We start from the raw sequence: 27,893 nt of genomic DNA, 5'->3' as shown, positions 1-27,893 counted from the left end.
TAGAGGCGTGGTTAACTCAGCCTCTCGGCCAATCGGTCGAGAGGCACATGACCGACCAGGGCCAATGGTAAGCCGACGTTCTGGCCCAATGGCAGACGAGTATGCAGATCATATCATCACAAGTGCATCGCCGGGATGCCCCAGGACCAGGGGAAAATCAATAGCATGAATGTCGCCCTGCTCGCACCAGGGCATCTAGGAGTGCCCTTTGTAACAGGAAGGGGTTCCACTCCCTGAATGTTCAGATCGTGTGAGACCTCCGCCTCCGCATTGTGCATGTGTGCCCGCTACCCAGGGAACATGTATGGCAGCGACATCCTGGGGCACTCGGAGATCCGCAATGTCTTCGAGGAGCACCCCAGGATGACAGGTTGGCTCTTGGGAGAGAAGGGATTCCCGCTGAAGTCATGGCTGATGGTGCTGATGAGGAGGCCAGAGACCGATGCGGAGACCTGATATAATAAGGCCCATGCTGCCAAGCAAGCTGTCATTGAGCGGGCTGCTCAAAATGCAGTTCCGATGCTTGGACCGCTCTTGTGGCTCCCTGCAGTACACTCTGAAGAGGGTCTCCCTCATTGTGGGTCTGCTGAGTCCTCCACAACCTGGCATAGCTGCGTGCTATGGAGAAGGAGGGACACACGGCCTTGCCTGAGGAGGAGGTGAAATCAGAGCAGGAGGGGCTGGAGAACATGCCCGATGAGGTGGCAGCAAGGGCCTGACACACCCGGATTACCAGGGAGACCCTCATCGTCTCCAGAATTTCATAAGACGAGGCTATGTCTGTCAGCTCAACCCCTCCATTTTCCTCCCTCCCCAATTCCCCTTTCCCCTTCCCCTCTACCCCATAACACCTGATCCCCTCATTAATCAAGAACCTACGTATCTCTGTCTTAAAGACACTCAGTGATTTGGCCTCCACAGCCTCCTTCAGCAGAGTTTCACAGATTCACCACCCTCTGGCTGAAGAAATTCCTCCTCATCTCTGTTTTGAAGGATCGTCCCTTTAGTCTGAGATTGTGTCCTCTGCTTCTAGTTTTTCCTGCAAGTGGAAACATCCTCTCCACGTCCAATCGATCCAGGCCACTGTCCTGCCCACTGCCCTTGAGACCGGAAATGAATCCATGGGCGCGATTCTCCGCCCCCCACGCCGGGTGGGAGAATAGCGGGAGGGCCTCCTGACATTTTTCACGCCCTCCCGCTATTCTCCCCCCCCCCCCCCCACGCCCGACCCACGCCACGAGCGGCCGGGCCTTCACGCCCGTTTCAACACGGCAGCAAACATACCTGCTCGCTGCCGTCATGAAACGGGCGGCAGATGCCCATTTGGGGCATCTGGGGGCCCGATTGGCATGGCAGTACCACGACCGTGCCAAGGGGGGCATAGGCCCGCGATCGGTGGGCACCTTGCTTGGGGGTTGACTGGGAGTGAGTAGTGAGGGAGCGTTTAAAAGCAGCTCTCCCTTGTTAGCAGCGAGAAGCTGAGGTGCAAATCCGTCGAATCAGTTGGCGAGACAAAAAATAATGGCGAGAATCTCATGGGGGCTCATTGTTGGACCTAACTGCTGTTGAATACTGGTCGTAATCTCGCCAACGCGGACATTGAGAAACAGCCCACAAAACACACCAAAAATTACACTTAGAAGTGTTTCCATTGAATCGAGCCCATGGAGTTTTCCAGCACAAAGGAAGCCCTTTGGCCCAAATTGTCTGCGTCGGCCATCTCTATCGGCCTATCTCTTCTAATCCCATTTTCCAGCCTTGTATGCCGCGGTGTTTCAAGTGCTCACCTAAATGCTTCTTAAATGTTGTGAGAGTTCCCGCCTCTATCACAATTTCAGGCCGTGAGTTCTAGATTCCCACCACCTTCTGGATGAAAAGATATTTCCTCAAATTCCCTCTCAATCTCCTGCAATTTATCTTAACTTTATGCCTCCTTGTTATTGACCTCTCTACTATGGGCAAAGTTTCCTTCCTATCTATGTCTCTCCTAATTCTGTACACCTCGAGCAGGTACCCTCTCAAGCTTTCTCTGCTCTAAAGAAATCAACCCCAGCCTAACCAGCCTCTCTTCATCGCTGAAATGCTCCAGCCCAGGCATCATCCTGGTGAATCTCCTCTGCAACCTATCTGAAATGAATTGAAAATCGCTTATTGTCACGAGTAGGCTTCAATGAAGTTACTGTGAAAAGCCCCTAGTCGCCACATTCCGGCGCCTGTCCGGGGAGGCTGGTACGGGAATCGAACCGTGCTGCTGGCCTGCCTTGGTCTGCTTTAAAAGCCAGCGATTTAGCCCAGTGAGCTAAACCAGCCCCTAGTGAGCTAAACCAGCCCCTATCTAGTGCAATAACATCCTTGCTGTAGTGTGTCAACCAGATCTGCACACTAGCTGGGCCTAACAAGCTCCATCATAACCTCCCTGCTCTTATATTCTAAACCTCAGCTAATAAAGGCAAGTTGACCACCTTACCAACCTGCCTTCAGGGATCTTTGGACATGCACCCCAAGGTCCCCCTGGTCCTCTGTACTTCCTAACATCCGGCTGTTCAATGTGTATCCCTTGCCTTGTTAGTCCTCCCAAAATTCATCGCCTCACACTTTTCAGAGTTTAAAATCCAATTTCCACTGTTCTGCTCATCTGACCAGCCCATCTATCCCATCCTGTAATCTAAGGCCTTCCTCCACAATTTGTTGTGTCATCTGCGAACATAATTTGTGTCTTGTATAAATTCAGCATAACCTCCTTGCTCTTGTACTCTATGCCCCTATTAATAAAGCTCAAAATACTAAATGCTTTATTAACTGCTCTTTCCATCTGCCCCTGCCACTCTTTCAATGACCTTTGCATATATACGCCAGGTCCCTTTGCTTCTACACCCCTTGTTTTATATTGTCTCTCCATGTGCTTCGCACCAACATGCATCACTTCTTCAACGCATTGAGCTTCATCTGCCACCATCTGCACACTCCAAATTGTCTGTCCTTTTGAAGTTCTCCACTTGACAGTTTACAATACTTCCAAGTCTTGTATCATCCATAAACTTTGAAATTGTCCCTTGCACTCCATCTAGATCATTAATGTATATCAGGAAAAACAAGGGTCCCAGAACTGACCCCTGGGAAACTCCACTCCAAACCTTCCTCCAGTCTGCAAAATATCAATTGACCATTACTCTCTATTTACTCGCCTCTACGTCCTTCCCAACCTCTGCGCTGCACTATTGCTGGGTGTGGATTTTCAGTGCAATCTCCAGAGCCTCACCCTCAAATTCGGCGGGGCCCCTACCTCCACTCACCGTTTGCGGCCTCGCAACCCTCAAGGTTGACCTCCCCCTCCCTCTTTGCCAATCTAACTGCGGATTGCAAGCCCGTTGCCACCAGGAGCAGACGGTACAGCACCCAGGGCAAGACCTTCATCAGGTCCGAAGTCCAGCGGCTGATTCGGGAGGGTATCATCGGGGCCAGCAACAGTCCCTGGAGAGCTCAAGTGGTAGTAGTAAAAATGGGGGAGAAACACAGAATGGTCGGGGACTACAGCCAGACCATCAATAGGTACATGCAGTTCAACGCGTACCCCCTCCCACGCATATCTGAGATGGTCAATCAGATTGTGCAGTACTGGGTCTTCTCAACAATTGACCTGAAATCCGCCTACCACCAACTCCCCATTCGCAAATCAGACCGTCCATACACTGCCTTCGAGGTGGACGGTCGGCTCTATCAATTCCTTAGGGTTCCCTTCGGCGTCGCTAACGGGGCTCGGTCTTCCAAAGGGAGATGGACCGAATGGTTGACTGGTACGGTATGCGGGCCACGTTTCCGTACCTAGACAATGTCACCATCTACGGCCAGCAGGACCATGACGCCAACCTTGCTAAATTCCTCCGCACCGCCACTCTCCTCAACCTTGCGTACAACAAGAAGCGTGTGTTCCGCACGACCCGCCTAGCCATCCTCGGCTATGTAGTCCAAAATGGACTTCTGGGTTCTGGGGCCCGATCCCGACCGCATGCGCCTCCTCATGGAGCTCCCCCTCCCCCACGCCCCAAGGCCCTCAAACGCTGCCTGGGTTTCTTCTCCTACTATGCCCAGTGGGTCCCAAACTATGCGGACAAGGCCCGCCCACTCATACAGTCTACTCAATTCCCCCTTGCTGCCGAGGCACAACACGCCTTTGCGCAGATCAGAGCGGACATAGTCAAGGCCGGGATGCATGCAGTAGATGAGGCATTCCCCTTTCAAGTAGAAAGCAACTCTTCAGACATCGCCCTCGCCGCCACTCTAAACCAGGCAGACAGACTCGTGGCATTCTTTTCCTGCACCCTTCATGCCTCTGAAATTCGGCACTCATCCGTCGAAAAAGAGGCCCAAGCAATCGTTGAAGCTGTGCGGCATTGGAGGCATTACCTGGCCGGCAGGAGATTCACTCTCCTCACTGACCAATGGTCGGTAGCCTTCATGTTCAACAACACGCAGCGGGGCAAGATCAAAATTGATCAAATCTTGCGGTGGAGATTCGAGCTCTCCACCTATAATTACGAGATTTTGTATCGCCCCGGCAAACTCAACGAGCCCCCCCGACGCCCTTTCCCGAGGTACATGAGCCAGTGCACAAGTAGACCTACTCCGGGCCCTACACGACAGCCTTTGTCACCCGGGGGGTCACACGACTGTACCACCTCGTCAAAGCTCGCAATCTGCCCTACTCCGTCGAGGAAGTACGGACAGTCACCAGAGACTGCCAGGTCTTTGCGGAGTGCAAGCCGCACTTCTACTGGCCAGACCGCGCGCGCCTGGTGAAAGCCTCCCGCCTCTTTGAACGCATCAGTGTGGATTTCAAAGGGCCCCTCCCCTCCACCGACCGCAACACATATATCCTCAGTGTGGTCGATGAGTTCTGCAGATTCCCCTTCGCCATCCCATTCCCCGATATGACGTCTGCCATCGTCATCAAGGCCCTCAACACAATCTTCGCTCTGTTCGATTCCCCGTCTACATCCACAGTGACAGGGGATCCTCATTCATGAACGATGAGCTGCGTCAGATCCTGCTCAGCAGGGGTATCGCCTCCAGCAGGACGACCAGCTACAACCCCCGGGGAAACGGACAGGTAGAGAGGGAGAACGGAACAGTTTGGAGGGCCGTCCAGCTGGCCCTACGGTCCAGGAACCTTCCAGCCTCTCGCTGGCAGGAGGTCCTCCCTGATGCACTACACTCCATACGGTCACTACTGTGCACCGCCACAAATAACACACCCCATGAATGTGTTTTTACCTTCCCTAGGAAGTCCACACCCGGGGTGTCGCTCCCGACTTGGCTCGCAGCTCCAGGACCGGTCCTTCTATGTAGGCACGTCCGACTCCACAAGGCGGACCCCTTAGTGGACAGGGCACACTTGCTCCATGCCAACCCCCAGTATGCCTACGTGGAGTTCCCCGACCGCCTCCAAGATACTGTCTCCCTCAGGGACCTGGCTCCCTCAGGTTCCACTCCAACACACTCCCCCACTCACGCGCCACCCTCCCCTCCCCCGGCGCTCCCATCATTAACCCCACTAGGTCCATCCCTCCTTACCCCGCCCACGCAAGAGGACGAGGAAGATTTCGGCACGTTTGCGGGGTCATCCAACTACTGACCAGCACCAACACCGCCAGCACCGACGTCGGCGACACCAGCACCGACATCACCGCCGCTGTTACGTCGCTTCCAGGGAACCATCAAAGCACCGGATCGACTTAACCTCTGACGGGCACCGGACCATCAAAATGGACATTTATTTTCCCTCCCCTGTAAATTATTTGCAAAACTGTATATAGTTCCACACCAACCCCGCCGGACTCATTTTTAACAGGGGGTGAATGTGGTGAACCACTGTGTGCACCTGTATTAGGGGATGTAAGGTAGGACCTGCACTACAGGTTCGCCGGTAGCCCCTGCCTACTAGCTCCGCCCACAAGGAGCCGTATAAATATGCGTGTCCTCCTCTGATCAGCCATTTCGCCAGCTGCAGTAGGAGGCCACGCATCTGACTGTAATAAAGCCACAGTTATACCAATCTGAGTCTTTCGTCCAATTGATCGTGCATCACTCTACTTCCTATTACTCAGCCAATTTTGTATCCACATTGCTGATGTCCCTTTTATTCCATGAGCTATAGTTTTTCTCACAAGTCTGGTGTCTGGCACTGTATCAAATGCCTTCTTAAAGTCCATGTAGACCACATCAACAGCATTACCCTCATTGACTTTTTCTGTCACCTCTTCAAAAAAACAGCCTAATTAAACACAATTCCCTTTAAAAATCCATGCTGGTTCTTCCTAATCAACCCACATTTTTCCACATGACGACTAATTTGATCCCCAATAATTGTTTTTAGAATGTTGCCACTGATGTTAAACTGACTGGCCTGTAATTGCTGGGGCAATCCGACAAATCTTTTTGAACAAGGGTGTAACATTTACAATTCTCCAGTTCTCTATTGCCTCGGCTGAGTCTCCCCGGAGGCCCGTACCAGCCTCCCCGGACAGGCGCCGGAATGTGGCGACTAGGGGCTTTTCACAGTAACTTCATAGAAGCCTACTCGTGACAATAAGCGATTTTCATTTCATTTCATTAAAGAAGACTGGAAGATTATGGCCAGCGTCCCTCCAATTTCCACAGAATTTACAATGCTGAAGGAGGCCATTTGGCCCATCAAGTCTGCACCGAACCTTAGAAAGAGCACCCTACCCAAGCCCTCAACTCCACCCTATCCCCGTAACCCAGTAACCCCACTTAACCTTTTTTGGACACTAAGGGAAATTTGGCCAATCCACCTAACCCACACATCTTTGGACTGTGGGAAGAAACTGTAGCACCCGGAGGAAACCCACGCACACACGGGGAGAACGTGCAGACTCCGCATAGACAGTGACCCAAACCGGGAATCAAACTTGGGACCCGGAAGCAACTGTGCTAACCACTATGCTACCGTGCTGCCCATCTCACTCTCCTCAACATCCTTGGATGCATCTCATCCAGTCCAGGTGCCTTGTCCAACTTTCTCTCCAACAGTCTATTCAATACTTCCTGCTTATCAATTTTAAACCCTTCTAGAGTTTCCTCATCTATCGCCATGGCCTGGGTAATATCTACCTCCTTGGTAACTATGGATGCTGAGTATTAATTAATACCTCAGCCAAGGCCCCAAGCCTCCATGTGTAATTCCACTTTTGGTCCCGAATCTGCCTGACTCGTCTTTTTACCAACCTCTTATTTTTTATATGCCTGTAGGAGACTTAGGGATTCCCCTTTATGTTGGCTGGTAGTCTTTCCTCAATAATTCCTCCTCACTTCTCCATTGAGCTGCTTAGAAAACGGTTCAATTGCATATCTAATTTGCATTGCCTTACCATTCATTCTGTCGATACCATTCTAAAATGGTTCCTACAGATTAGAGGGTAGCGAATATAACCCTGCTATTCAAAAAGGGAGGTAGAAAGAAAACTGGGAACAATAGATTAGTGAGTCTAACATCGTTAGTAGGGATGTTGCCAGAGTCCATTGTCAAGGATTTCATAGCACAGCATTTGGAAAGCAGTGGTATAAACAGAAAAATTCAGCATGCTTGACAAATCTACTAGAATTCTTTGAAGATGTAACTACTAGAGTTGACCAGGGAGAACCAATGGATGAGGTTTATTTAGACTTTCAGAAGGCTTTTGACAAGGTCTCACATAGCCGATTACTATGTAAAGTTAAAGCAAATGGAATTACAGGTAGTGTCTTGAGATGGATAGAAAGCTGGTTAGCAGACAGTAAGCAAAAAGTTGGAAGAAATGGGTCTCTTTCCAATTGGCAGGCAGCGACTATTATGGTACCGTAGGGATCTGTCCTAGGACCCCAACTGTTCACATTATAGATTAACGATTTCGACAAGAGAACTAAATGTATTATCTCCAAATTTGCAGACGATACAAAGTTGGATGGGAAGGATGAGGAGGGTGCAGAAATGCTTCAGTTGGATTTGGACAGGCTGAGTGAGTGAGCATATGTATGGCAGATGTGGATAAATGTGAGGTTATCAGCTTCGGTAGCAAAAGTAGGAAGGCAAATTATTATTTGAATGGATAAAATTTGAGAGAGGTAGATACTCGGGGAAGCCTTGGTGTCCTCTTGCATCAGTCGCTGAAAATAAGTGCGCAGGTACAGCAGGCAGTAAAGAAGACAAATTGTATGTTGGCCTTCATAGCGAGAGGATTTGAGTATAGGGATAGGAATGTTTTACTACAATTGCATAGGGCATTTGGTGTGGCCACACCTGGAGTATTGTGTGCAGTTTTGGTGTCCCTATATGAGGAAGGATGTTCTTGCTGTAGAGCAGTGGTTCCCAACGTGGGGTGTAGGCCCCACAGGGGGGCAATTTGATTTTTAAGGGGGGCAATGGAGGTCTGGGTCCAAATTTTCGATTTTTATTTTTTTAGATTTTCCATCAGGTAAACATATGTAGTTTATGTTTCAGATGTTATTTTGAGTAAATAATTTTTTTGGGGTAAAAAAGGTCTTTATTGTGTAGTTATTACATAATCACCGCGCCATCACTCTTCATGCACGTCGCACGAAGCGCGCGAGGTCATGGGAGAACCTTATTTATTGAATTGGATTTAGAAATGCGATTCAAAGAGCTTTTGCTAAGTTACCCTTATAATATCTATTTCCTCCATTTTCTCTCAAGGGAAAGCAATCCATTTTCTGAGAATTCACAGTCCAAACAATCGTGTCATTTGAAACATGGAAGTCTGGCAATATCTGGTCTGAGAGGATACAGGGAAAGATCCCACAAAAGGTTAATAGCAGCTGCAAAGAGCAGGATTGTAAAATGCAGATCCTTGCTCACAAGCAGGCTTAGCAAACACACAGGTTTCATGTGGTAAGCTAAAACAATGGCTCACACCTTCATGGAATGTAACTATCTCAGGAAGCATCTGGAAAAGCATGGATGAGAGTTTCAATTGCATTAAGTGACGAATGTTTAAAACAGGCAGGTCTTTCAAGTCATAACCAAGTTAAATTTTAGCATACAGCTAAAAGCAAAGTTTCACACCTTAATTGAAATAAACTCTCTTAGTAAACAGCTGAAAAGGATCGATGATGCTCAGTCGAATTTGGTGTCAATTCTAAAGTGTAAAATTCTATGAACATCAAGTCAATTAAAGAAAATTGGAGACGACCTGTCTACGAGAAACATAATTTAAGTCAAAATCAAAGGCAAAGTTATGAGCTGGGGACAATTGGAAAATTAAACGATTCGAAATCACAGAAATAAAAGTTAACTATTGAGACCAAAACATTTTTTAATCAGATCTGAGAGGAGATGTTATGCCCAAAATGAATAATTAGTGGTATTAAAATGTTTACATCAAAGATACTTTTTAAGTATCAAAGTGAAACAAGCTTATTTACAATAAAGTAGTTAAAACTTAACAACTCTTCGAAAGAGAATATAAACCCGAAGAAAGGGGACAGCCAGCAGAGCCAGAGCCAGCTCTCACAGCTCGGTACATGGGAAGAATAGAACACAGCAACCGAGTTCACCAGCGAATACATCTCAAGAAGACCAAACTTTAAAGAAGATTGATTGTCAAGGTGGGCCTGAAGGTCCCTTCAACCAACAAGAAGGATCCCGAAGCAAGATCTTTTTTCCTTTCTGTAAAGAAAGTGTTTGCAGCTTTTAAAAGAAAAAATATAATAATAAAATAACTTAACTTAACTTAACCTGAAAAAGTGTTTACTAGCCTACTTTACTTACTTAACAACGCAGGACCCAGGACATTGATGCTACTGGTAAGTATTATTTCATTTATGTGTTAACTTAAACGTCTTAAATTCTGAAAGTGCATTTCACTTCATAAGATTTCTCATTTATTTATTTCAGTCACAAACCCTATGCATAAAATGAGTAGTGCAAGCAAGAAGAAAGTTCGTCAGTATTCAGAGGAATATTTAAAACTTGGTTTCATACCCGCTGTCCATGATGAACGGTCACCTTTCTGCCTCTTATGCCAACAATGCTTGACCAACGAATCAATGAAACAAGATCGTCTTGAGGCGCATTTGAAGGCGAAACATAGTGCGTATGTCAATTCAGATTTGAATTACTTCAAAACTTTAAAGGATAAGTTTGAAAAAAGATCAACAATAAAGTCTCTGTTCACTGCACAAACTGTTACTGTCAGTCGTACTCTTGAGGCTAGTTATGAAATTTCTTTACTCATTGCTAAATCTGGAAAAAATCATACTATAGGGGAGGATTTAATTAGACCATCAATATCAGCATTTCTTAAAACAGTTCTGGAAAAAGATGACAAAGATGTTAAAGCCATGCCACTCAGTAACAACACTGTTAGGAGAAGAATAGATGAAATGAGTGAAGATATTGAAACACAACTTGTTGAAAAGCTGAAATCAAGAAAATTCTCAGTACAAATGGATGAATCAACTGTGAGAGACAGTGAGGCCTTATTGCTAACCTATGTAAGATATATTGATAAAGGTGAATTTGCTGAAGAAATGTTATCTGCAAATCGTTAGAGACCACCACTACCGCCATTGATATATATAATAAACTAAAACACTACTTAGATGTCAATAATATACCAATGGAAAACATAACATCTTGTGCAGCTGATGGTGCTCCTGTTATGATGGGCAAGAAAAATGGCTGCTTAAAATTGATGAAAGATGAGAATCCAGAAATGCTTCTTGTGCACTGTGTTATTCATAGAGAGAACTTAGTGTCGAAAAATATTTCTCCTGTACTTAATGAGGTACTGAAATCAGTTATAAAATCTATCAATGCTATCAAAGCTAATGCCAAATGTGAGCGTCTTTTCAAGCAATTTTGTGAAGATAACAATGCAGACCATGTGAGACTTTTACTTCACACTGAGGTACGGTGGCTTTCGAAGGGGAATTGTTTGAAAAGATTCATGGAACTATTTGATGAGCTTAGTGACTTTTTAAGTGACAAGCCTGAAATGAAGCACCTGCTAACCGTTGATGGAAAAGCGTTTGTGAGTTATTTAGCAGATATTTTTGAAAAACTGAATGTGTTGAATAAACAACTTCAAGGAACAAATAAAACTCTTGTTGATGCAAAGGCGAAGATATTTGGCTTTATTTCAATTATCGAGTTATGCCAAAAACATATTTCTGACAAAAGTTTTGACCAGTTTCATTGGCTAAAGAAATGTGAGCCGACTGATGCTGCTGTACTTGTCATTGTGGATCATCTGAAAATATTGGCCTCTGATTTGAAAGAAAGATTTTCTGATTTAAAACAGATTGATTTTCCAACATGGGTGATGCAGCCAGTGCTAGTGGATCTATCTGATGTTTCAATGCAGTACCAAGAAGAACTCTCGGAAATACAAAATGATGAGTCAGTTAAAACTTTATTCAACATAAAAGGAGCAATGGCATGGCTTTGTGATGAGACAGAAACTAAATACCCAAATTCAACCAGGTTTGCAAGAAAACTGTTGTTACCGTTCCCATCTTCATATTTAGCTGGATGTGGTTTTAGTGCTGTAAATGATTTGCTACTGAAGAAAAGAAATCGACTGGATATCACTAAACGAGGAGATTTGAGACTGAAGCTGACTAAATTAGAACCTAATATAAAATCTCTTTGCAGCAGGCATGAAGCACAAGGGTCTCACTAACTTTATTCCAATTACCTTGAGGTGAGCTCAAATGGTATTTTGCATTTGATAGGTACCTTTACTTTATTGTACAGTAATTAAAATGATCGCAGTATTACAGAAAAAGCTTCCATTCAAATTAGTTTGTGTTGTATAACATTTCAGTTCTCTATTATATGTTTTGAAACTTTATTTGCTGTTTTCGTATGAGACAATCCACAAATATTTCAATATTCTAATATAGAAATTTTCTCTCTCTTTATTACCCGTGAATACTCTTTTATTATCATATTTATCATTATTATTATTTTAATACCACTTAACGTTTTTGTCTTTTTTTTACAATTTTTTAGTAATTTCTTGCTCAGAACTTTAACTGTCTTTTGTTTATTTCATTTTTCTTTTTCATGGATGCCATGTTCTTTTGAAGCTTGTTTAAACCAAGGTATTGGCGTTTTAAGCTTCTTCAGCTGAAATGGAGTTCACTTTTTAATAAGAATTATATATCACCACATGGGGGGGGGGGGGGCAATCAGGATTTTAGAGATGATTAGGTGGGGCATGGCCAAAAAAAGGTTGGGAACCACTGCTGTAGAGGGATTGCAGCAAAGGTTTACCAGGCTGATACCTGGGATGGCGGGACTGTCATATGAGGAGGGACACAGTCGGTTATGAAATTAAATGAAAATCGGTTATTGTCACGAGTAGGCTTCAATGAAGTTACTGTGAAAAGCCCCTAGTCGCCACATTCCGGCGCCTGTTCAGGGAGGCTGGTACGGGAATTGAACCGTGCTGCTGGCCTGCCTTGGTCTGCTTTAAAAGCCAGCGATTTAGCCCAGTGTGCTAAACCAGCCCCTGGTTATGATTATATTCATTGAAGTTTAGAAGAGTGAGAGGGGCTCTCATAGCAACTTACAAAGTTCCAACAGGATAAGACAGGGTAGATTCAGCAAAAATGTTCCCGATGGTGTGGGGTCATAGTTTAAGGATAAGGGGTAACCCTTTTAAATAAATAAATAATCTTTTTATTGTCACAAGTAGGCTTACATTAACTGCAATGAAGTTACTGTGAAAAGCCCCTAGTCGCCACATTCCGGCGCCTGTTCAGGTACACAGAGGGAGAATTCAGAATTCTCAGCTGGTATGGGAATTGAACCCGCACTGCTGAACCTTGTTCTGCATCACAAACCAGCTGTCACATATCGGCGCCTGTTCGGGTACACGGAGGGAGAATTCAGAATGTCCAACTCACCTAACAAGCATGTCTTTCGAGACTTGTGGGAGGAAACCAGAGCACCCGGAGGAAATCCACGCAGACACAGGGGGAACGTGCAGACTCTGCAAGACAGCGACCTAAGCTGGGAATTAAACCTGGGTCCCTGGCGCTGTGAAGCAACAGTGCTAACCACTAGCCCCCTACTATATTTCCTATACACACATGACTGTGTGCCAAAATTTGGCTCCAACTCCATCTACAAGTTTGCTGATGACACAACCCTATTGGATTGGATCTCAAACAACGACGAGTCAGAGTACAGGCGGGGGATAGAGAACCTAGTGGGGTGGTGTAACAACAACAATCTCTCCCTCAACGTTAGCAAAACTAAGGAGCTGGTCATTGGCTTCAGGAAGTAAAGTATCGTACATACCCCGGTCTGCATCAATGGTGCCGAGGTGGAGATGGTTGATATCTTCAAATTCCTAAGTGTGCACATCACCAACAATCTGTCCTGGTCTACCCATGTCAATACTACGATCAAGAAAGCACAAAAGCACCTTTATTTCCTCAGGAAAACAAAGAAATTCGGCACGTCTACATTAACTCTATCCAATTTTTGCAGATGCACCAAAGAGAGCATCCAATCTGCTGTATCACAGCCTGATATGGCAACTACTCGGCCCAAGACCGTAAGAAACTACAGAGTGTCATGAACACAGCCCAGTCCATCACACGAACCTGCCTCCCATCCATTGACTCCATCCACACCTCCCGCTGCCTGGGGAAAGCGGGCAGCGTAATCAAAGATCCCTCCCACCCGGCTTACTCACTCTTCCAACTTCTTCCATCAGGCAGGAGATACATATGTCTGAGAACACGCACAAACAGACTCAAAAACAGCTTCTTCCCTGCTGTTACTAGACTCCTGAGTGACCCTCTTATGGTTGAACTGATCTCTTCTTTCATCTTCTCTACTGAGTAATACTCACTCTGTATGCTCACCTATGTATTTACATTGCGCCTATGTATTTACATTGTGTATTTATGTATATCCTTTGTTTTTTTCCATGTATGGAATGATCTGTCTAGACTGTACGCAGCAGAACAATTCTTTTCACTGTTCCTCAGTACACATGACAATAAAACAAATCCAAATCCGATCAAAAACAACGACCTTACCATTCTAACCCCATTTTCCAGCACGTGGCCCATAGGCTTGTATGCCCTGGGATCGCAAGTGCACGTCTAAATACTTTGCAAATGTAATGAAGGTCTCTGCCTCCACACTCTTTCAGGTAGTGAATTCTAAACTCCCAACACACTCTGGGTGAAAAGGTTTTTCCTCACATCCCCTCTAAACCTCCTGCCCCTTCCCTTAAATCTAAGCCTCCTGGGCATTGAGCCCAAAGGGAAATGTTTGTTAAAGTCCATCTGTGCCCCTCATAATTTTACACATCTCAATCATGTCCCCCCCTCAGTCTCCTCTGCTCCAAGGCAAGCAATCCAAGTCTATACAATCTCTCTTCATAACTAAAACTCTCCAGCCCAGGCAACATCCTGGTAAATCTCCTCTACATCCTTCCAGTGCAATCACATCCTTCCTATAATGTCAAATCTAGAACTGCATACAAAACTATAGAATCATTGAATCCCTACAGTACAGAAGGAGGCCATTCGGCCCATTGGGTCTGCACCGACCCTTGGAATGAGCACTCTACCCACGCCAAGTCCCCCCTATCCTCGTAAAAGACCGTAACCTAACCTGTACATCCGAAGACACTAAGGGGTGATTCAGCATGGCCAATCCATCTAACCTGCACATATTTGGACTATGGGAGGAAACCGGAGCACCCGGAGAAAACCAACACGGGCACAGGGAGAACAAATAAATTCCACACAGACAGTTACCCATGGCCGGAATTGAACCTGGGTCCCTGACGCTGTGAGGCAACAGTGCTAACCACCAAACTGCCCAATAGTTGTGGCTTAACCAATGTTTTATACAGTTCCAGCATAACCTCCCTACTCTTAAACTTTACGCCTCGGCTAATTAAAGCAAGTATACCATATGCCTTTGTATCCACCTGCCCTGCTACCTTAAGGGACCGGTATACAAAACCACCAAGATCCCTCTGATCCTCGGTGCTTCCCAGGTCCTGCCGTTCAGCATGTACTCCCTTGCTTTGTTTGTCCTGCCCAAGTGCATCACCTCTCACTTATCTGGATTGAATTTCATTTGCCACTGATCAGCCCATCTGTCCAGCCCGACTATATCCTCCTGTAATCTATGGCTATCATCCTCACTATTTATCACCCCACCAATTTTCGTATCATCCGCAAACTTACTGATCAACCCTCCGGCATTCACATCTAAATCTGAATCAAAAACAGCAAGGGCCCCAACACCTATCCCAACTGAACACAGGCTCCCAGTCAGAAAAACACCACTCAACCACCACCCTCTGCTTCCTGCCACTCAGCCAATTTTGGATCCAATTTGCCAAATTTCCTTGGATCCCACGGGCTTCTCTATCAGTCTCCCATGTGGGACCTTATCAAAAGCCTTGCTGAAGTCCAGGTCAACACACCTGGTCATCGCTTCGAAAAATCCAATCAAGTTGGTCAGACATGTCCTCCCCTGAATAAAACCATACTGACTGTTCTTGATTAATCCCTGCCTCTCCAAATGCAGATTAATTCTGACTCTCAGAATTGCTTCCTCGGGGCAGCACGGTGGCACAGTGGTTAGCATTGCTGCCTACGGCGCTGAGGACCCGGGTTCGAATCCCGGCCCTGGGTCACTGTCTGTGGAGTTTGCACATTCTCCCCGTGTTTGCGTGGGTTTCACCCCCACAACCCAAAAGATGTGCAGGATAGGTGGATTGGCCATGCTAAATTGCCCCTTAATTGGAAAAAATTGGGCACTCTAAATTTATTTTTTTTAAAAGAATTGCTTCCTACAGTTTCCCCACCACTGAAGTTAGCCTGATTGGCCTGTAGTTTCCTGTGTTTAGTGTAATAGTGTAATTTATGGGAATAGTGTAACTCAGTCGCTAAGCTTGCATACGAAGAATAGGTAATCCTACAAGGAACTGGATGAGTGACCACCTTTAGGAGAGGTGGAGAGGGAAGAAATTCTAACAAGTTAAAATGATGGTAGTCAGCAATGATCACTGACAGTCAGAATTAGTTTGCTGTATCATTATGGGGAGATATTAAAAATTTAGGTTCAGAAATGTGGTCCAGAAATGAAGCAGACAATTTAAAGGTTTAAACAGATTGAACAAAAAAGCTGTTAGCCCGAACTTAAAGGGTTACATTCATACAATCCCATTCAGACTTAAACTGGTTAGGGAATGTATAAAGCAATTCACCAAAGACCCAGTGCCTTTCGAGACATTCCTGCATGACCAACATTACCCCATTAACAGAGTCTGGTGACCTAAAGGTCCATCAATGGAAGGTAGTTGCATATGACTAGCATAGCTCTGGCCTCTTGTGTAAACGGGAATGGCCGAATACCAGCCGAATAACAAGAATAGATTCAAATTTGACCACCTTGGGGAGAAGCTTTGTTTGAAGGACTGGGCAGAGCTTAGAGAGAGAGAGAGAGATCCTTTTTTGGAATGAAGGTAGAAGCAGATGCGCAGTCAAGAAGATACCTCAAGAAACCAGGAAGCAGAAGGTTATGGAGAGCAGCCAGTCAGGTTGTGAAGCCTGATAGCTTAAAGATATAAGCCGCCATGGAACAGGTCATGGAAACTGCCACACAGAGAGAAAGCTTTGAAAAAGGATTCTGAAAGAGATGTCCTGACAGAAAAAATATTGCTTCCTAAATAAAAGTGCTGCCTTTGCCTGGATGTATAAGTGGAACAAGAGTTGTATTTTAATGCCAAGTGTTGTTTAATGGGACCTGGTGTGTTAAAGTTAAGAAACTGCATTTAATGTTAGATCTGTGAAGTTTGAAAATGTAAATATTGCTTTATTGTGCTTTCATAAAGTTTTGTGTATAAAAAAACAAAGTCCAATTTCTTATATTATCAATACCAGCTGGGCGGCACGGTGATGCAGTGGTTAGCACTGCTGCCTCACGGCACCGAGGTCCCAGGTTTGATCCCAGCACTGAGTCACTGTCCGTGTGGAGTTTGCACATACTCCCCATGCCTGTATGGGTGTCACCCCAACAACCCAAAAGATGTGCAGGGTAGGTGGATTGGCCACGCTAAATTGCCACATAATTGGGAAAAAAAATAATTGGATATTCTAAATTTATTTATTTTTAATTATCAATCCCTGAACGAAACTATCTTTTCTGCGCAGCCTTAAAACTTAAAATCGTTACATGTCTGGTTCAGTATCTTAACCTTTGTTGACGTCTGACCAGACACCTGTAACAGCTGCTATAACCGCAACAATCTTCTTCACCAGGTAATATTCGTGATGATTTGAGGGTTGTTGGAATATTGTGATTTTATCTACAGGACAGGTCAAGGAGGCAGACCCCAAGGGGGCGATTCTCCGCACTCACGACGTTTTTTTACGGCGAGCAGCGATTCTCAGCTGGCCGACGGGCCGATTTCCAAGGCCTTTACGGCCGTTTTTACAATCGTAAAACACACCTGGTCTGACCGTTCGTAAAAACGGCCGTAAAGTCCCGATCTGGGGAACCATGGCACCGATTGGCACGGCCGTACCACGGCGGGTACTTACCCCGCGCACTCTTTCTCCCTCCGCCGCCCCTCTGTATCCATTCGCGGGGCGGCTGAGGGGCATACCGGCCCGCGCATGCGCGGGTTTCACGCATATGCGTGATGACGTCATCCACGCATACGCGGGTTGGAGTCGTCCAATCCGCGCATGCGCGGCTGACGTCATATGACGCGTCAGCCGTCGCTAACTTTGGCTCGCGGCCTTAGCGAAATTCGTTAAGCCCGCGATGCCGGAGTTCACGGCCGCGCGATGCTAGCCCCGACCGGGGAGCTGAATCGGTTCCCGGTCGGGGGCACGGAGGCGGCCGTAAAACACGGCCGTTTTCGTCGCAGCCTTTCGTAGCGGCGGCCGTTGGGGAGAATCGTGCCCCAAGTCTTCCTCAGCCGGAATGGGGATTGAACCCTGCACTGTTGGCTTATTCAGAACCACACACACACACACCACTGAGTGAATTGGCACCTCTCAACTGTTGTGGAGCACTATTGGCTGTCATTGGGTAAGTTACAAGAAATGGTTCCTGACAGCATTCTTTGCATTTGTATTCATTTTTCTTTGCTTTGTTTTTTCACTCTCCTTCAATGTATTTTTCTTCTCCCCATCTCTTTTCTGTCTACTTGAACTCCCAAGCTCAGTTTTTTAAAAATTTGTTCATGAGATATGGGCGTCGCTGACTGGGCCAGCATTTATTACCCATCCCTGAGTCAGACACATTGCTGTGGGTCTGGAGTCACATGTAGGATGAACTAATCGCGCAGATAGATATAAATGGGTATGATATAATTGGGATTACGGAGACATGGCTGCAGGGTGGCCAGGAATGGGAACTGAATGTCCCAGGGTTCTCAGTATTTAGGAAGGACAGGCATAAAAGAAAAGGTGGTGGCGTGGCACTGCTGGTCAAAGAGGAAATTAACACAATAGTGAGAAAGGATATTAGCTCTGACAATGTGGAATCTGTATGGGTAGAGTTGATAAATACCAAGGGACAAAAAACATTAATGGGTGCCATATATAGACTCCCAAACTGCACTGGTGAGGTTGGGAATGGCATTAAACAAGAAATTAGTGATGCATGTAATAAGGGAATATCGGTGATCATGGGTGATTTTAAATTTCACATAGATTGGGCAAATCAAATTAGCCACAATGCCGCAGAGGAGGAATTCCTGGAATGTATACGGGATGGTTTTCTTGACCAATATGTGGAGGAACCAACTAGAGAGCAGGCCATCTTAGACTGGGTACTGTGTAATGAGAAGGGAATTATTGCCAATCTGGCTGTACGAGACCCCTTGGGGATGAGCAACCACTTTTAATCAATTTTTTAATCAAGTTAGAGAGTGAAGTAGTTGATTCGGAGACTAGGGTGCTGAATCTTAATAAAGGGATCTATGAGGATATGAGGCGTGAGTTGGCCTTGATAGATTGGGGAGATTTACTGAAAGGGATGACAGTGGATAGACAATGGCAAACATTCAAGGAACGCAAGGAGGAACTACAGCAACTGTTCATTCCTCTCTGGTACAAAAGCAAAGGGGGTAAGAGGGCCAATCCATGGCTTACAAAGGAAATTAGAAATAGTATCCGATCCAAGGAAGAAGCAAACAGATTGGCCAAGAAAAATAATAGGTCTGTGACCTGTATAAGAAGGACGGGTTGCATCTAAACTGGAGAGGCATAAATATCCTGGCCGCGAGGTTTGCTAGTGTCACACGGGAGGGTTTAAACTAGTATGGCAGGGGGGTGGGTACCGGAGCAATAGGTCAGAAGGTGAAAGCATTGAGGGAGAACTAGGGAATAGGACCAGTATGGCTCTGAGGAAGAGCAGACAGGGAGATGTTGCTAAAAACAGCGGGTCTGGTGGCCTGAAGTGCATATGTTTTAATGCAAGAAGTATTACGGGTAAGGCAGATGAACTTAGAACTTGGATTAGTACTTGGAACTATGATGTCCTTTTATTATTGGGTCCTTTTCAAATTGGCAGGCAGTAACCAGTGGGGTACCACAGGGATCGGTGCTGGGACCCCAGCTATTCACAATATATATTAATGATTTGGATGAGGGAACAAAATGTAACATCTCAAAGTTTGCAGATGACACCAAATTAGATGGGAGGGTGAATTGTGACGAGGATGCAGGGATCCTACAGCAAGATCTGGACAGGTTGGGCAAATGGGCAAGCCAATGGCAGATGCAGTATAATTTGGATAAGTGTGAGGTTATTCATTTTGGAAGCAAAAACAAGAAGGCAGAGTACTACCTGAATGATTGTAAATTGGGAGATGGGAGTGTGCAGCGGGGCCTGGGTGTCCTTGTGCACCAGTCGCAGAAGGTAAGCATGCAGGTGCAGCAGGTGGTAAAGAAGGCTAATGGTATGTTGGCCTTCATTGCAAGAGGTTTCGAGTATAGAAGCAGGGATGTGTTGCTGCAATTGTACTGGGCCTTGGTGAGGCCACACTTGGAGTATTGTGGGCAGTTTTGGTCTCCTTCTCTGGGGAAGGATGTTCTTGCTCTCGAGGGAGTGCAGCGAAGGTTTACCAGACTGATTCCAGGGATGGTGGGACTGTCATATGAGGAGAGATTGACTAGGTTGGGATTGTTCTCGCTGGAATTCAGAAGAATGAGGGGGGATCTCATAGAGACTTATAAAATTCTAACAGGACTAGACAGGATAGATGCAGGGAAGATGTTACTGTCATAATATACACACAAGTATTTGATGGTGCACAGACAGACACTGATTGACACACAGGATGACCAATGAACACACAGAACACAGCAGCCAATCACCAGACAAGACACAGCCACTATAAAGCCAGAGGGCACTAGTTTTCCTATTCTCTTGGGATGCAGCCTTTGAGACAGTCCGAGCCTGTGAGAAACAACTAGAACATCCACCATGTGGTAGTAAGATAGTTTGGTCAGGTTAGCCTCAGGTCTCCAGTCAAGTCAGCAGAGTGTCAACCCACAGTTAAAGTATGTATGATAGTTAAGAGTTCAATAAAATAGAGTTGCATTTCTCCGAGTGTTGGAAGCCTATCTCTCTCACTGCTATGGTAAACACAGTCCTCGCAGACCCAGCATACCCAACACATCAGTTACCAATGATAGGTTTGTCCAGAACCAGGGGTCACCATTTTCCATTACCACAGGAGTCCATTATAAAGGTGCCATTTATAATGGATTAAGCATGGACAGTTAAATAAGTACTTACCTTGTAATTGCTGATTTGAAAATCTCTGCTGACTTAAGGCAAATACAAACATTCAGATAGTTTCAATCAGCTGTTTACACCTTGCTAAATTGCCTTAATTATGAGATTCTGGGGTCAACTCTTAACAGTTACGAAAGGTTATTGCTACGTGGAACTTGCTTTGCTTTGAAAAAATGCCAGTTTTATCGCTCATTGTCCACCACACATAATAGACAAATTACATGAATACCAATATACAGTTAAAAATGGTGGGAGCTACATGAGGAGATGGAGGGGTAAGCAAGAGGGGATGAAAGGATGTGTAATAGGAAATAGAACGGTGAATAGATGAATAGAGTCGTGCAGTGCGGAAAGGTCAGTAGTGGAAGGCAACAGGGTGATGTGGAGAAGTCAATGTTGGAAGACAGAAAGGTGAGCCATGGGACTTAATGGGGTGGTTAAAGAAGATTGAGGAACCTATGCGTGGCAGTCCTATTGCACAGCGCCAATAAGTTAATCAAGCACAACAGTCAATGGGAGCAATGCTTCAGAATGAACCACTGGAATCTTTCTATAACCCAAACATTTGGGTTTGTCTGACAGTTAGGTATTTGAGCTTGTTCCACTGTTTAGAGTTGATTGTTTCAAATCCAAATGTCCATCATGAGTTACTGACTGCTGGCTAGATTGTGAGAATTAGCTTTGAATCAATCATCTCTAGTGTCTAAATACAAATGTTCTGTGTTGGAGAAGCAAACTCAAGCAAGCCTGAAGAATGAGTGTAGCTATGCGCTTCAATCAACTAACTCACTGACATCTGTTCGCCCACTAAGCCTGCACGAGCGCAACAATGGACAGCTGACTATTCACACAAAATCCCAAAGCCCTCAATAATAATTAAGATTTGACTTATTTTTTCCTACTTTCCTCTCCTTTTCCACCTGTAATGTCTAAGGTACAGTCAAATTGTGCTTACTATTATCTGCTACCTTTTCTAAGTAGGCATTCTGTGTACATCAGTGTCGGCAGCAACCAACAAGTAATCTATTTAAGAATCTCTTTCATTTTTTCCATTTCCTCCTCACCACCCCCTTCCCGCATCTCCCCCTCCCACCCCCAAAAACCACCCCCTTTGTGCTTTTGCTCCTGGAGACACCAACTCTTGTTGATGCATGGTGCCATGATCCTTTATACTTCAGCCTGTGCTTTCTGAGTCCTGTACCCAATTTCAGTCGGTTCCAGTGCCAATTATAGAGTCAGGTGTTCATCCAGGTCACTGTCCCTGAAAATGCCATTTTAAATTTCCCAAAGGAATGTCCATTGCCAGAAGAATGCTTCCCAAATATGGATGGACAAACGAAAATGGCTTGTAAATGAAGTCTCGATGTCAGGGGCGGGATTCTCCGACACCCCGCCAGGTCGGAGAATCCCTGGGGGGGGCGGCGCGAATCCCGCCCCGACGCCAGCTGCCATATTCTCCGGCGCCGTTTTTCAGGTGGGGCAGGACTCACACCACGCCGGTTGGGGCTGTTGGCAGGCCACCCCCCCCCCCCCCCCCGGCGATTCACCGGGTCCCGATGGGCCGAGCGCCCGTCCGTTTTTGGCTAGTCGCGCCGGCGTGGGTTATGCATGGTCCCACACGGCAGGACCTGCCAGGTAAGTCGGCGGGGCGGTCCTCGGGGGGGGCGCAGGGGGATCCGATCCCGGGGGGGGGGTCCCCCACGGTGGCCTGGCCCGCAATCCAGGCCCATCGATCTGCGGACGGGCCTGTTCTGTGGGGGCACTTCTTCCTTCCGCACCCTGTAGGGCTCTGCCATGGCCGCGCAGGGAAGAGAACCCCCTGCGCATGCGCCAAAATACGACATCCCGATCTGCGCATGCGCGGAATCATGCCAGCAGTTCCGCGCATGCGCAAGATCGCGATGGCCGTTCTGCGCATGCACGAACTCGCGCAGTCCCTTTGCCGCTGGTTGGAGTGGCGCCAACCGCTCCAAGGGGCCTGTTGATGCCAGAGTCATTGGCGCCGGTTATCCCGCTGGCGTGGGGACTTAGTCCCCGGAAGGGAGTATCCTGGCTCAGATGTTCAATTTTTAAAGTCAGATACCAGTTTGACATTTAATACTGAGCGTGCCGGTATTAAGCAGGCATCAACCCCCCCACCCCACTCACTGGAACTGTCCTCAATTAGTTCCATCCATCCTTAACTATCCAATTAATAGCTTCTCTTCCCATATGAAAACTTTAGTGTGCTTATATACTTTCAATGTTAATATCTTAAACTTGTGTGCCTCCTCTGCATGTAATTTATTGTGAAAATGTAAAATTGCAAGATATTTAGATATGTGTGTTGCACTAAATATGGAGATGCCATATATAGAGTATCTTTCACACTCTCAATTCACATTACTGCCAGTTTGTTGGTTTTGTAAGCAAACACAATGGCCGACATGCACACTGAAAAGTCACCAAAAACATCAAAGGAATAATGATTTAACACAGTGCTTCGAGACTGTTCACACCCCCTTGAGTTGGCAGATGGAGTCTCAGTTTGACGTTCCATGTGGAAGTCAGAAACTCTGGGAATTGTCAGCATGGATAATGCAGTGAGACTGAAACCCACAACTTCCGAGGTCAAAGGTGAGAGCCGTCATTATTCCAATGCCCGAAAGTGATCCCAGGATTAGTTGATGTTGATCGTTTTTAGAAGCTTGTTTTTTAGAAGCTTGTTTTTTAGAAGCTTGTTTTTTAGAAGCTTGTTTTTTAGCGCAGGACCATAGACTTCGGGGGAGCAGGAGTAGGCCATTCGGCCCTTCGAGCCTGCTCCGCCATTCAATTAAATCGAGACTGATTTGGTTGTTGTCTCAACTCCACATTTGCTGTCTGCCCATAAACCCCCCCCCCCCCCCCATAAACTTTGATTCTCTTGTTTCTCTCTATTCACAAGCCTCCTCCCCGACTGAGTATTATGGTTTGGGAGGCGCAGTTATGATTCCATCGAAGACACCACTATTGCTTCGCCTTCTTGGATAATCACAAGAGAAGCCATTGGCTTCCCATATTTCCACCCCCTCCCCCTTACAGGTGAAACACGTGCCCCATCACAAAACCGAAGCTGGAATTGAACAATCTTGTTATGAGAAGCCGCAGGCTGTACTCCAGAGGCTATTACCACAGTGCTCCATCACTCTCAGTCACTGTGCACATTTCCCTCCCCAGACAACCTTTGCATTGATGTTAATTTGTGCTTTTCTCTGCGCCACATTTCCAGACAGCAGACGGGTCTGCTCCCAGAACTCTGCCGACCTGCTTTTGTGCGAGATGAATTGAGTTTGTCTTGGGTGAATCGATCTCTAATTCACTTTGTCTGGGGCAGTTCTGCTTGGAGAAAGAAAAGAACAATCTCGAAATGCAACTCTCCCCAGTAAGTGAGACTTATTTGGCAGCATTATCATTGCCCAGTGGACTAAAACAGCAGGTCTAAGCTGCCACCTGCAGGAGAAACACTGTACTACAGAACTTAGTTAAACAATTTTGTCTTTGCTCACATCCTAATGACATTTATATGGAAAAAGCTCAGCAACAATAATGAAGCAAATAGGAAAGTACATGGGATACACCATTGATCTAATGATAAGACCTGACAGAATATGTTGTGTCGTAGTCACAATTACTTAAAGATATCAGGTCCATCTGGAGGCGACTGTCATATGGAAAGTGATCTCTGTGTCAACAGTGTTTCAGAAGAGGACTTCCGGTTGCGGTGATGCGGAGTTAAGCCGCACATTCGGCAGCTCCTGCTTTCAAAGGACTTTCGGGCACTTCACAAAAAGTGGCAAAACCGCTTGGAGGAGCTGGACTTTCGCACGAGGCGAAAGAATTTGAGGACCCTGGGCCTGGCGGAGGGGCTGGAGGGGTCGGATCTTCCGTCCTATGTGGCCACGATGCTAAACTCTTGATGGGGGCGGGGTCCTTCCATTTGCCCCTTGGAGCTTGAGGGAGCCCACAGAGTGCTGGCCAGGAGGCCTAAGGCAAATGAACCCCCGCGGGCGGTGCTGGTGCGGTTCCATCGGTTCAGTGACCGGGAGTGTGTGCTGCGTTGGGCCAAGAAGGAGAGGAGCAGCAAGTGGGAGAATTCAGTAGTGTGAATCTACCAGGACTGGGGTGCGGAGGTGGCTAAGCGGTTTAACCGGACGAAGGCGGTGCTGCATGCCAAGCAGGTCAGATTTGGAATGCTGCAGCCTGCGCGTCTGTGGGTAACATATAAGAATCGGCACCACTACTTCGAGTCCCCGGAGGAGGCGTGGGCCTTTGTTCAGGCGGAGAAGCTGGACTCGAACTAGGGTCTGGGGGCTGCGGGGTCCTGTGTACTACGGTCGTTGCTGTTTTTGCTGTTGCTGTTTTTGTAATTTTGACATGTGTTTTTTATGCTGGTTTTTGCTCTGTTTCCGGGTGCGTCTGGTGGGTATGGTGGTGTGTTATGTGGGGAATGTTGGGGGTTTGTTTTTTCTTCTGTACGGGGCTGAGGGATGGGGTGCAGCTGGAATTTGGGGAGCTGCGTCAGAAGGGTGGGGTGGGGCAGTGTGAAAGCGCGGGCTTTCCTCTGGTTTCCCGCACTGCGGGGCAGGAGGGGTGGAGCTGGCGGTGGGGGCGTGGCCTCTACTGGTTTTTTCCCGCGCTGAAGCGGTGCCAAGGAGGTGTGGCCGGAGGGGGGATGACCCCATGTCGGGAGGGGCCAGGTTTTGGCGGGAGTTGTCGGGGTCAGCAGAAGTCAGCTGACTCACGGAAGTACCATGGAGGGTGCTTTGCGGCTAGGAGGGGGTCCTAGCCTGGGGGTGGGGGGGGGGGGGAATACCGGGTTGCTGCTGGAATGGCCAGGAAAGAGCTGGTGTGGGCCTGGGGGTAGAGGAGAGGCGGTATCGTCATGGGGAGCGGGTCGGGCGGGATGTGCTGGCCTGGGGTGAGCACTCGATGAGCTATGGCTAGTCGGCGGGGGAGGGGGGCGGGGTGCCCTCTGATCCGGCTGATCACCTGGAATGTGAGGGGGCTGAACGGGCCGGTTAAGCGGGCTCGGGTATTTTCTCATTTGAAGGGGTTGAAGGCGGACATGGCTATGCTCCAGGAGATCCACTTGAAGGTGGCGGACCAGGTTCGTCTGAGGAAGGGGTGGGTGGGGCAGGTTTTCCACTCAGGATTAGACGCGAAGAACCGGGGGGTGGCGATTCTGGTGGGGAAGAGGGTGGCGTTCGAGGCGTCTGAGGTGGTGGCGGACAAGGAGGGCAGATTTGTTATGGTGAAGGGTAGGCTGCAGGGAGAGAAGGTGGTGCTGGTAAACGTGTATGCCCCGAATTGGGATGATGCCGGCTTTATGAGGCGCATGTTGAGCCGCATTCCGGACCTGGAGGCAGGGAGCCTGATCATGGAGGGAGACTTCAACACGGTGCTGGATCCCCCACTAGACCGGTCCAGTTCAAGGACGGGTAGGAGGCCGGCGGTGGCCAAGGTGCTGAGGGGGTTTATGGACCAGATGGGAGGGGTGGATCCCTAGAGGTTTGGGAGGCCGAGGGCGCGGGAGTACTCCTTTTTCTCCCATGTCCATAGGGTTTACTCCCGAATAGAGCTTTTTGTCCTGAGCAGGGGATTGATCCCGAGGGTGCAGGATGCCGAGTATTCGGCCATAGCAATTTCAGACCATGCTCCGCACTGGGTCGATCTGGAGATGGGGGAGGTGCGGGACCAGCGCCCGCTGTGGTGTCTGGACGTGGGGTTGCTGGCTGATGAGGAGGTGTGTAGGAGGGTCCGGGGAAGCATTGAGGGGTATCTTGAGACCAACGACACTGGGGAGGTCCAGGTGGGGTTGGTTTGGGAGGCTCTGAAGGCAGTGATCCGGGGGGAACTGATTTCCATCCGGGCCCATAGGGAAAGGAGGGAGAGGAGAGAGAGGGAGAGACTGGTGGGGAGCTCCTGGATGTGGATAGGAGGTACGCGGAGGCCCTGGAGGAGGGATTGCTGGGGGAATGGCGTAGTTTGCAGGCCAAGTTCGACGTGCTGACCACCAGAAAGGCAGAGACACAGTGGAGGAAGGCGCAAGGCGCGGTTTATGAGTATGGGGGGAAGGCGAGCAGGATGTTGGCGCATCAGCTCCGCAGGCGAGATGCGGCTAGGGAAATTGGTGGAGTGATGGATAAGGGTGGGAATGTGGTGCGGAAGGGGCTGAGGTGAACGGGGTCTTTAGGAACTTTTACGAGGACCTGTGCCGGTAGGAGCCACCAGTCGGGGGTTGGGGGGGGGGGGGGGGGGGTGGAGAGCTTCATGAACAGGCTACGTTTCCCAAAGGTGCAGGAGGAGCTGGTGGAGGGGCTGGGGGCACCGATTAAGTTGGAGGAGCTAGTCAGGGGGATTGGTCAAATGCAGTCAGGAAAGGCGCCGGGGCCGGATGGGTTCCCGGTGGAATTTTAGAAAAAGTATGCGGACCTGGTGGGCCCCCTGTTGGTGCGAGCCTTCAATGAGACATGGGAGGGGGGGGCTTTTCCCCCGACGATGTCACGGGCGCTGATTTCTTTGATCCTGAAGCGGGATAAGGACCCCTTGCAGTGTGGATCATACAGGCCAATCTCGCTCCTCAATGTGGATGCTAAGTTGCTGGCGAAGATCCTGGCCACCAGGATAGAGGACTGTGTGCCAGGGGTGATACACGAGGATCAGACAGGATTTGTCAAGGGAAGACAGCTCAACACGAATGTGCGGAGATTGTTAAATGTTATTATGATGCCGGCGGTGGAGGGGGAGGCGGAGATAGTGGTGGCGCTAGATGCAGAGAAGGCGTTTGATAGAGTTGAGTGGGGGTACCTGTGGGAGGTGCTGGAGTGGTTTGGATTTGGGGAGGGGTTCATCAAATGGGTGAGGTTGCTTTATGAGGCCCCGATGGCGAGTGTAGTTACTAATGGAAGGAGATCAGGGTACTTCAGGCTCTACCGTGGGACCAGGCAGGGGTGCCCCCTGTCCCCCTTGCTTTTTGCACTGGCGATTGAACCTCTGGCTTTGGTGTTGAGGGAATCAGGGAGGTAGAGGGGTCTGGTGCGGGGTGGGGAGGAAC

At 47.7% G+C, this 27,893-nt stretch overlaps 1 protein-coding gene across 1 annotated transcript; it reads left to right on the top strand.

Annotated features, from left to right (window-relative positions):
* The first annotated feature begins 300 nt into the window (after positions 1-300).
* On the top strand, positions 301-11,699 carry LOC119972910 (SCAN domain-containing protein 3-like). Its single transcript, XM_038810457.1, is given in 4 exon segments — positions 301-370; positions 9,911-10,549; positions 10,552-11,500; positions 11,672-11,699. Coding segments are annotated over 4 exon segments (1,686 nt in total).
* The last annotated feature ends 16,194 nt before the right edge of the window (positions 11,700-27,893 follow it).

The sequence above is a fragment of the Scyliorhinus canicula genome, chromosome 10 (assembly GCF_902713615.1).
Source record: "Scyliorhinus canicula chromosome 10, sScyCan1.1, whole genome shotgun sequence".
NCBI classification, from domain to species: domain Eukaryota; kingdom Metazoa; phylum Chordata; class Chondrichthyes; order Carcharhiniformes; family Scyliorhinidae; genus Scyliorhinus; species Scyliorhinus canicula.
Note: the sequence above shows the minus strand (reverse complement) of the source record. Positions and strands in the feature narration are given on the sequence as shown.